We start from the raw sequence: 11,391 nt of genomic DNA, 5'->3' as shown, positions 1-11,391 counted from the left end.
AGCAAATGAACTGTTCTCCGAGGGGGGAGGAAAAAAAAAAAAAAAAGAAAATTCAACTGGACTGCAAGAGGCAATCTGAAACAACCACTGTGGAAGTCTGCAGGGCAGAAGCACATCCTGCAACAAGCGTGTTAATACAGTTTGCAGGAGGAAGGACATAAGCAAAAGAACTGTTACATAAAGGATCAGCATAAAGCACTATGCACCTTCTTTAAGTACTGAATAACATAGCGGATAATTTGACTTTCCTCTAAATTGTTTAAAACCAACAGGGGAAAAAAAAAAAAAAGAAAGAGCAGGCAACGACAGAGATCAGCAGAACTTTTTCTGATTGTAGTAGATAACTTCCAGTCATTACTATGTTAATCATTTAATAAGATGGTCAGACTGAAGCTCTTGGAGAGAAAAGAATTGAAATATGCTTAGTTCAGTGAAAAAGATAAACATTTGGGCTAAAAAGAAGTAAATCCATTAAAAGCAACACTTACCAGTTTTCGCTCAGAGTGACGACTGCTAATTTCAATTTGACACAGAAGCCTGATCTCAGCAAAGCTGCCGTTTATAAACCAATGCAGATGAATGCTTGTAGAGCTGTTCCCAGAAACAGTTAACTTCTCTGGAGTTTTTGGATGAACTTAAAAAATAAAGAAATAAACCTCAGTTCTAAGAAAAAAACCCATCCATTTTAGTTCAGAAAAATCCGATTTTAAAAGACCAAAGAAAATGAGAGGATAAATCAGTGATCTGATCAGCAACCAGGACAGCTGGTGCTGGGAAGGCACACGCAAGCACTCTCATTCCTGATGCTCTTCACAGCTATCAAACATGGAAACAGATTTACTTTTTCCATGAGCGTAGGCATGTGTGATAAAGAGTTGGAGACAGAGAAAAGCATTCCCCCTTCTACTGACTTTATCAAAAAAGTGAAACATGGGACATTTCAGAGGACCACAGTGACAGATGAAAATCACGTAACTGTGTTCACCTTCTGGGAACTTTGTAAGTTAGAACCTAAAATCTGCAGACTACGACAGGGTAGGACTCCTGAATGACCTCTCCCTCCCCAAAACCCCTTTCTGGAATTTTCAAGAATATTCAGTACTACTATTCATAGCTATCAGAGAAAAAAAAAAATCTACTGTTGGAATTGGTCCAGTTACCCATAAGGAAATATGTACTCTATGTTGAGAATTAAGTGGACAGTGAGGGAAAGAAAGGAAACAAATAGGAAATAGCAGTTTTATCTACTGGGTGCAAAACAGCGCAGTTTATAATAAACAGAAACAAATAATGTTTTTCTAGGACTTGCAAATTTACTCTGACAATTCTAATCTCAGGTTAGTTGAACTCGGACATGGACAAAAAAATCCACACCATCTTCAATTTCAAATGCAGTTTTTCAGAGGGAAGGGCAGAATGCCATAACCATTGGGAACCCCTGAATCCTCAGCTGTGGCTGTGGAGGCAGATCGTAAAGAACGGGTAAGACAGCACTGGAAAGGTGGTTGTCTTCTCCCTCTCCTCATTTAAACTGAAGGTCTAATGAAACAAGTTATTTCTTCCTACAAACCATGACAGCAGATGATCATGGCTCTTGCCGACAGTAGGTAATACTCCAGCTATTATCTTTTAGTGCTACTTTTTTTTATGGTCCAAATCCTGCTGTTGTAAACCTGCATTATATTTTGCCCTACAAGCAGACATTGAAATACAGGGTCACTCACAGTTCATAAAGTTACATCTAAATTTTAATTTTAATTATTGATGTGTAATAGAATATGAAGTAATTCATAAACATAATACATAATCTAATTATTAGATTACAAGGAGCATTTATCCACACAGCAGTGTATCCAATCTGGTAGTATTGCTGTGGAGAACTGATATCGCCCTGTGCACCTAATCGTTGCCTCAGGACATTTCCTATGCTATTTTCTTTTCGAGTTCAAATTATCAAATACAGCAAAACACTCGTGACAATAAAGCAAAATAACGACAAGTATACCAGGTCAGAGTTACTCAAACCCAAAACAAACAAATGGTTAGCACGCAGTAAACACATCTTTTTGCCTTTATAATTTTTAAGTCTTACCTCTTTGAGTTAAATCAACCAAAAGCGATGACTCTGTTTGCCCAACAGGATTAGAGACGCCTAATGTGAAATCGTAGGTTTTTTGATCAGCCAGTACTGGAAAGCCACAGACACGCTCTCTGTTCATTTCATTTACTTCACATGAAACATTTTTACTAGATATTCTACAAAGTATAAAGGGAGGAACAACTTAATTTTTGAATAAGATAATTTCTAGCAACATTCAGAAGTCTAGACTGAAAACACAGTGAAGAACGGTGGTTTCACTGATACATGGCTTACAGGACGCTTTGATTGCAGAGGCGTATCTAACACCACAATGCAGGTTAAAGCGGCATCAGTCACGACTTGCCCTGTTCTCACGTGAAACTCTCCTCTTCCACTAGCATAACATTTTCATCCTCTCACTTCTCAAAAGCCTGGAAAACAGGTAGGTCCTGCAAAACTGCCTCACAAGTCACAACTAGGATTCTGATTTAAAGTATCTTTGTTGAGATCAGCATACATTTGCATTTAAAGAATGTTCTTAATTGCTTTCTGAACTAGGGAGATGTGACACCTATATGCGTCTTTCTATCAGCGCTGCCAAATCTAAACTAAGGTTTGTTACCTGGGATATATCCACTAGTCCTAGCCGTTTTTAAATCAAAAGCGGAGGAGACAGTCTGGTAACAGCCAAGACTGGGGTTACATCTTTAGGGGTAAAATCTAAAGTGTGTATCTGTATGTATGTACATATAAAGAAGTTGTTTTAATCACAATCTGTGTAAACCTCTCATTCAGTAGCACAAGTTTAAGTTCTTCCTTCCAGCATTTTTATTGTGTTCTAGCTGAGGTCTGAGCTCTATCCACACCATATTCTCTATTTCAATACCTCAGTCTGGGCTGAGAACAAGGGTGAGAATACTTAGCCTGAAATGCATCACATTCATCTCCTCACAGCTTTGGGATGAGCAAAACGAGTCTGAACTACATCCTCATGTATGAGCTGAACATGGGCAGTCAAGTCACTGGAGCCCCTTGCCTTTGACTACATGCTCTGGTTCGTCCACCTCTTTGCATCCTACCCAATGACTTTTTAGCACTAGCATCCTGGACAACATCTGTGACTAACTCAACCCTCATGGCTTCTGACTTGCTTCAAAGCCACCATGAGACTCCATTTCCCATCAGTTTGTGTGACTCAGGCCTCTCCTGGCTTCTTTCCCTGACTGCTCCTTTGGCATTACGGCGGGAGCCTCCTTGCCATGGGAATTTTGTTAACTCCTCACTAACTTCTAATCACAGCCACCAAGGAATGTTATTTGCAAGAGCTATTCCAAAACAACAGTTCTTCACTTTGAAGGCCTCACATGGCCTACGATGTGGGACACCAGTCCTCACTTCTTTCAGTGGATGATGCCAGTGTTATTTGTCCCTTTCAATGTTTTCCAGGTAACATGCACTTTGCCTGCTCTACGCTATATGGTTCTTAATGCTCGGAGGAGAATGGGTGTAGGCTTATTGCTATTTTCCCTAGTAACATTTGGGCAATGCCCCATGGCCTGTCTTACAATTGTTTCTCAGTGAGTTTCTGTCATCCTGCATAGCAGAAGCTCAGTAAATGTCTGATAGATGATCCAATGCAGGTTACATATAAAAAAAATTAACACTTAGTGAATGACTCCCACTATCTCCCCATATTTTCATATTGGTCTTATCTACATGTTGGCCATGGCCTGACACACTAAGCACTTTATTTTCTCATGAGTTCATAATGGCATAAGTCTTTGGAAAAAGTCATCCTTAGTTTCCATTGCAATTCTGCAGAGCTAGACAAGGGTTTTTCAAGTTTAGTTTAGTTTCAACTTCCACAAACTCTTGAAAAGTATTTTAGGTGCTGAACAATGGCGACTATCTCATTTAAGCAGGCATAGTGCAGTAACTCACAGACAGCAAATGGATACTTCTTACTCTTTTTAGTGCTGAACTGTTTTACCTTTCAAATAAACTGTACTTCGTTCTTCGTTTTCCATATAGTCCACTGGGTCTTCCTGGTTTCCAGGTGCATTTTATTATCAGGAAGTTGGATGTTTCACAGCTGAGGTTTTCAGGAATATCAGGGGCATCTGTAGCATGAAAAGAAACCAAAACAGTTAGCTGATGTTTTGCCATCCTAGTGTGACAGTTGGGATGCTAGCTTCCTGAAAGTGTTACCATTTGTTTTTGCTGGGTCTAGATTGTGTGCCCCACAAATACACGGTAATAGTTATGCTCTAACCATATAAACAATAGGCTTTAAAAAAATCCCAATAAAGCAGATGGGTAATTATCAACTCCATCTGACTAACACTTGACTCTAGGCTTCTAAGTGGGTGGATAATCTGGTAAATCACATGCAAATATGTTCACAAGCTCCAGGCTCTGACCTGGAAGTGTTTTACTGAAACTCTGCCAAGACTTCCAAAATTCTGAGCATCAGTTTAGCCCCTGAGCAATACAGGAATGCTGTCAGCTGTGCGACATATCTTTCTTTCCACCACTGCTTTGAATCGTCCAAGCAAGTCATGTCAAAGAGATGTTGCCTTTCGCAGGAATTCCACACTGAATTTGAAAGTTAAAGTAAGCCCCAAATTGTTTGTCCTCTTCACTGTTGCTTTGGAAGTGCCCATCTTTTTCTTTTAAACCTTATTCTTTGCTCCCATACTAGAGCAGTATTGAGTGCCTTCCTGGAGAAGATGGGCAGTGCTCCCAACAGAGAGGGCAACCATGCCAACATGAGGCTAAGCGGAGCACTTTTTTTCAAGTCTCATACACTTTTGTCCAAAAGATAGCACAATAATATCTACGTAGTGGCCCTAGAGAAGGGGGCACTAACACAAGAGGCAACAGTGTCAGGTTTATTTCAGATTATAAGCGGCAGGCCAAAAACAACACTTATTTTGCCAGACCTAGGCTTAACCAAGATGGTGCACATATACATTTACTTCCTCTAACTTTTCTTCCCTAAATGCGTCTCCTCAGCAAGAGTCTCCTTCACACTAAATAGGCAGGAAACAGACTTCACCACGTTCCAGCTCTTCCCACTGTATGGGAAAAATCTTGTGGGATTATCACAGCCTTTCTTCACGAACCACTGACTTATCTACCTGGAAGATTCTTCCACAAAAGCAAATACTGTACAAATAATGTAAAAATGGCATCTCACTGAGAAGTCATAAAAAGTTGGATTCTGTTTTGCATTTGCTACCACACATTTAATACACAAAGTCAATGACAGGAGGCATAGACTGGAGTTGGGAACATACTTTCAAAGTTACTCCAGTCTCTTCTCTCCTTTCTCTCAACCCTAAGAACCCTAAATTCAAAGGCAGGCTTTTGTAACAGGGAACAAGATTCTAATGGGCAGCTATTGGAAGATGATAACTCTCAAAACCCCTGTGGGGAAAACACATAAAGCTCCGAAGTGACCAATTATGAGAATAGAAGGACTAAATACTTTCAGTAGTTTGTTTAAGAGGTACCTGTATCTGGAAGAGATTTCTGGAGTTGGCATGGTTAGACAGAGAAGATACACAGTGATTCAGTATCTTTAAAGAAAATACTAAAAGAATGTTTAGATTTTCCAAGAAAGAGAAACTGTCAGACGGATTCCTTTGCTGTAATTAGCTCCCAGGTAGCTACTGCCCTGGATGAGCATCTGTTGTTGTTGCAAGTCTTCACTGTTGTTACACCATTTTCATTTGACTGGTTGGCCAATTAATATTTTCACTTATAATTCTTGCTCTTACTCTCGCCTTGTCATGGACCAAACTAGAACAGACGTAAACCTAAAGCAATAAAGACTAAGGATGAATCTTCACAGAGCAATAAATGAAGTATTCCATATCATGAAGAATTGTCTTAGAAAAAGAGATCAAGGAGAGAAGAACTGGGCTACGTTCTAAGAGAAGAGGGCTTACATGGGTACCTACTCAACCTCTTAGCTTTGCTGTCTTCTCCACGTGCTGAAGCTTCCACAGGGAAATCAAACAATCTCAGTTTATCCTCAGAAACCAAAAAAAAGCCACAATAGTATGTGTTTCCTACCAGAACCCTGAGAGTCTCACAAAGACTTTGATTTTCCTAGGGTTAGTAAAAACGATACGTACATCCTACAAACAAGACAGTTCCATCCATGTCGTCTTCAGACAGTATGCACACTACATTTGTCCCACTGGTATCTGAAGCACTGGCATTTAGCACTCTGATTGCACTGCTCCGCCTGCTCAGATGTATCATTGGGTATATTTCTGATCCATAAGTCATCCGTTGTATCTTCTGTCCTTCTTCATGGACACAACAAATTGTCACATCTGAACCTACTGCCACCACAGAGTCCTGAGGAAACACCCCACTTCCATTGGGCTCGGTATCTTTTCCTATCAGAGAAGGAAGAACAGAAAACAAAAACAAACAAACAACCTCACATGAACAACTTGCTATAAACATGGTGCTGATCAGCTCAAATGTGACTTAGGAGCACTCCAATGCATACATATCAATGCCTACAAGGTTTCATTAACTAATGTTTGCATTATTTCTCTCATCAAAACACCCTCAAAAGCAGAAGTCCATCACTGCCTAACGCTTTTCCTCTGATTTTGGCTTAGTTTTCATAGAGCAATCAAAGTCCATGTGGTGGCAAGGGAACAAACATACCAGGGACCTCTTCTACTGGGCTCCAGTCACTCCAGTCCTTGGGGCCAATAAACCGTGTTATATTAATATAACAACGAATCTTCACATAATGCGATGTACACTCCAAAGGCATATCTGATGTCCAGTTCCATGAAATAATGATGTCTTCATGAGTCAGTTTTGAATAGTAGGTTACCTACAAAGTTTTCCCCCAAAAAACAGAAACCAAGAGAGGGTTTATGAACACCTGTTAGCAATGACCTACAATCTCCCAGGTATCAACAGAGTGGCAAATTAATTGAAGTAAATCAGAAAATCCTGATGGATGGTTGGAATGTCCCACGTAATTTTCAGTTATGTTGTGAATATACTTGGACAAAAGCCTAAGATGCTGAACAGCCCACCAACAGGTAGACTGCCAGTCAGAAATACCAGAGGACAGACATTTGAGGGAGAGCAGGAAGCTCGCCAAGCATTTCAAAAGGTATATATTGCATCCCAGTATCCTGGGCCTCTCCCGGGCAGGGAAACGTTCCAACTTTTCCAAAATGAAACTCTGCTAACATTACTCTTAGGCTGCACATTTTATTTTTTCTCCATTCCTAACAATTATAGAACAGAGCTAGAAAAAGGCTGGAATAACTGTGGTTGCAAAAAGAAAGCAAACTGAACATTCAAAGACCACCAAGACTTGAGACACTGTTGCAGAAGTAAAGCAGAGATAAAGGTGTAAAAATTCTGCCAAATTCATAAGCAAATTCTAATAAAACTGTACTAGATTAAAAAAAAAAAGAAGAAAGCTGTGACTGTCAATAAGTACTGACAGTATAGTAGCCAGTGTCCTCATAACTTTGAAACTTAACAAGAAGTTAGCTACCAGAAGTATGACTACACTCAGGTTCTGCAAAGCTCTACCATCTTTATTGTTGTCAGCTTTCTTCAAATGAAGTCCCAGAATACTACCAAGGGCAAAAATTGTATATACCTTTTTCGTAAAGGAAGTAAAGAACTTACTTGTGTGACTTTTTCCATTGCTTCTTTACGGAGTATCTGAATCTGCCAAAAGGCATCCAGTCCATATGGGAAGACTGATCCCTTATCACTCCACTTCAGATTTAATGTGGAAGTTGAAAAGTCAGGTGTTAAACTAAGAATGTGTGGAGTGAGAGGAACAAATGCTTGAAAAGAAAGAGGGAAAAAAAAGCCATATTCAAGTCATTAGTTAGCAACACCAGCCCTATAGGAGCTTAACAGCCACATCTCTCTGCTCTCAACTAACTAGTAGCCGTACAAACATGTAACTCAACCTCTGTAATTAGAAAAAGACAGCCTCTTGTCGTTACTTGAGCAAGAAAGTTCCCAGGAAAGCACAGGTGCTGATGAGTCACCAGGTAGCATTTTCTTCTAACATCTCAACGTGCAGATGTGTGAGTAACTGATCATAAATATGACTCTTCATAATGTTTAGTAAGGAAGATACCATGTCTTTCGCAACCTTCATTCAATGCCACAGAGATAAAGGAAACATCGCAACAGTCTTTGAAGTATACATGAGAACACACTTAGGGAAGATGATGGACAATCCCCCAAAGGAAGAAGCGGGTTTTGGAGACCAGCAGGGAATAGAAGACTTGCAACAAATGCTAGAGTAGGGAGGAAGGAGACCAGAAGCACAGGGTCAAAGAAGCTCACATGAGGCTTTTAAGAGGATCATGGTGAATGTGATTTTAAGCTACAAGAAATATTAAAGGCATGACATGGTGATGGGGACAGGACAGGGAGATTAAACAGAAGCATCTCTTCTATGAATGGGAGGTGGTAAAGCAAGAGGCTGAGAAGCAGGCAAGGGTTATGGCAGTTCAAGTGTTATGGCAGTTCATTGAGCCTGGTGCAGGATAAATTCACTTTTTAAAATGTGTGATTTATCCAACTTCAGTGCTGGCCAAGGCTCTGAGAGCATGCAAAGTGTTCAGTACAGTCAACACACTGCCCAGGATAACCTGTGATGAATCTGAGACCCCCATCCTGCCTGGAGTGAGCAAGATGCTGGAGAACCCAGTGTGTTGCCCACATATTTTTGAGTTGTGTTTTGTTCAAGTTCTTGAGCTGCCCTCAGCTGCAGAGAAAACTGAGCCATGTATAAGAAGTGCTACTAATTTTAGATTTTGACTACACTAAAGGAATAAGCAGGCAAACCAAAACTAAAGACTAAATTATGAGCAATCATGGCAGATGGCATCAATGCCATCTTCAGTTAACAACTTTTTCCTTTGGAAGGAAGGAAGTGGGAAAAGGTCTAATTTTTCTATGACTCCAATATGACGCAGCCTATCGCTCATGCATAAATGTATTTGCTCAGTTTCGTATACATTTGAACAGAATGGGTAAGTTGGGCACATATTTAGAAAAATATGATCCTGTCAAGAGTGACATAGGATATAACTGCCCTTAAAATGTTGTGAAATTGCAGGAATTAATGACCTAATTCTGTAGCAGTTCAGCATTTAAAATGGGAGAACAGGCACTAGGAAGTTTATTCTCCCTTTCCCAAGTCAAGCCTGAGCAAATGCACTTTATGCCCCATGCAGGTACTTCAGTATGTAGATTAGGAACCTGTTTACAAATCCTTTCTAATTTTCAATTAGGAAAAAAAAAAAAAGGCAAAAAGTGATTAGCGGGATGTAACACTGTTGTACTTTGTTTTCCTCCTTACATTCTGCCCTTAATTTCTCTGCTATGATCATGATCTATGGATAACAGAGGGTTTCCTTCCCCTGAAAGGGGACTGAAAACAACTTATTATGTATGGTCGATTCATATGGACTCAGCACATCAACATTTTACAATGCCAAAGAAAACTGCAAGCATAAACACTTCTGGAGCATTGTTAGTGGTAGTATAAATGCCTTTTGTACCTATACACACATAAAACCTGATACTTACAGATGTCTGTCTTGTGAATTTCAAATTCTTTGGTGGCAAAAGCAGTTCCAGAAATGCTGTTTGTGGTTATTGTCACTGTGGTGGAGCTCTCTGGGACTGGAATCTCAACCCTTTTCTCCTCTGTTTTAAAACACACTGGAGGGGAGAGGTCACTGAAAAGACAGAGAGGATTAAGCAGTTATTTCAGCTGACAGGAAGCTAAGGCAAGTTCACAGAATCACAGAATCACTAAGGTTGGAAAGGACCTTCAAGATCATCAAGTCCAACCATTAATCCAGCATCACCACATCCCCTAATCCATGTCCTGAAGCGCCACATCCACACGTTTTTTGAACACTTCCAGAGATGGCGACTCCACCACCTCCCTGGGCAGCCTGTTCCAATGCCTGACCACCCTCTCAGTGAAGAAATTTTTCCTAATATCCAATCTAAACCTCCCCTGGCGCAACTTGAGGCCGTTTCCTCTCGTCCTATCGTTGGTTACTTGGGAGAAGAGACCAACACACTCGTCACCACAACCCCCTTTCAGGTAGTTGTAGAGAGCGATAAGGTCTCCTCTCAGCCTCCTCTTCTCCAACTGAACAAGCCCAGTTCCCTCAGCCGATCCTCATAGGACTTGTTCTCCAGACCCCTCACCAGCTTCGCTGCCCTTCTTCAGACACACTCCAACACAAGTTAAGTCCTATTCCTAGGACACTTATAAAATATAAATTCTCTGTAATATAATGGAGAGCTCCGTATCAAGTCTGTGAAGGAGTAAGACTTGCATGGGCTTTGGTTAGTATCAGATTAAGAGGTATCCCTTGTGCACTAGTTGTATAATGCAGCTATCTAGCTGTTAAAAGAACATCTCAAAGTGAAAAACTGACTTTTTAATCAAAAGAGACATTTCTGAAACCTACAGTCACCATGAATCAATATTTCAAAATAAGCAACATGAAATCCCCCCAAACCCATCAGTACCTTCCCCTCCCTTTCCTGACTGCCTTTCCCTCCATTTCTTCCCAAATTGATGGCATATGGGTGCAAAAAGCAGGTTCACCCATCTCAGAACAAGTAGGAAAGAGCAGAGGGAAGGGGAGAGAACTGCTAAAATACCAGATGGAAATACAGTCTGCGCATAACGTTTGTGCAGTGCTCAGCACAATGTGATCTGGCCTTTGGAGGTTGTAGATACATACAGGAAACAATAATGGATGGGTCAAGTCTCTTTGCTCGTTATCACTGATATGCAACCAGAAAGGCAAAAAGGTTGGAAAAATCCAAGCAGAGGGAAGGGGAGAGAACTGCTAAAATACCAGATGGAAATACAGTCTGCGCATAACGTTTGTGCAGTGCTCAGCACAATGTGATCTGGCCTTTGGAGGTTGTAGATACATACAGGAAACAATAATGGATGGGTCAAGTCTCTTTGCTCGTTATCACTGATATGCAACCAGAAAGGCAAAAAGGTTGGAAAAATCCAGACCTTCCTCTTGGGGGAATGATGGGAGGTTTTTTTTACTGTTACTCACTTACGAGCTGGAACAGGACCCTGGAGCTCCCATCGCCTGGAGTCAAGAGCTTGGGTTAAACTTTCAAGAATCACTCAAGACCCTGGGCTAGTGAAGGCCAGCTGCGACTTAAGTGCTCAGAAAGGCTATTCCTCTTCTGTACTGAGATATTATTAGAGGATTTTCAGGCAACTGAAAAACAAA

At 40.6% G+C, this 11,391-nt stretch overlaps 1 protein-coding gene across 1 annotated transcript in view; it reads right to left on the bottom strand.

Annotated features, from left to right (window-relative positions):
- Positions 1-452: 452 nt before the first annotated feature.
- The window catches only part of LOC104628743 (leukemia inhibitory factor receptor-like), a 12,965-nt gene continuing 2,026 nt past the window's right edge, over positions 453-11,391 (bottom strand). The window contains exons 3-9 of the mRNA XM_010297419.1: positions 9,695-9,846; positions 7,766-7,929; positions 6,773-6,947; positions 6,223-6,492; positions 4,071-4,200; positions 2,093-2,256; positions 453-634 (exon numbers count right to left, since the gene is read on the bottom strand). Of these exons, the coding sequence (XP_010295721.1) occupies positions 453-634; positions 2,093-2,256; positions 4,071-4,200; positions 6,223-6,492; positions 6,773-6,947; positions 7,766-7,929; positions 9,695-9,846 (1,237 nt within the window). The remainder of the gene's footprint in view (positions 635-2,092; positions 2,257-4,070; positions 4,201-6,222; positions 6,493-6,772; positions 6,948-7,765; positions 7,930-9,694; positions 9,847-11,391) is intronic.

The sequence above is a fragment of the Phaethon lepturus genome, unplaced genomic scaffold (assembly GCF_000687285.1).
Source record: "Phaethon lepturus isolate BGI_N335 unplaced genomic scaffold, ASM68728v1 scaffold26411, whole genome shotgun sequence".
Taxonomy (NCBI): domain Eukaryota; kingdom Metazoa; phylum Chordata; class Aves; order Phaethontiformes; family Phaethontidae; genus Phaethon; species Phaethon lepturus.
The sequence above is the reverse complement of the archived record's forward strand: the minus strand, read 5'-3'. Positions and strand labels throughout refer to the sequence as shown.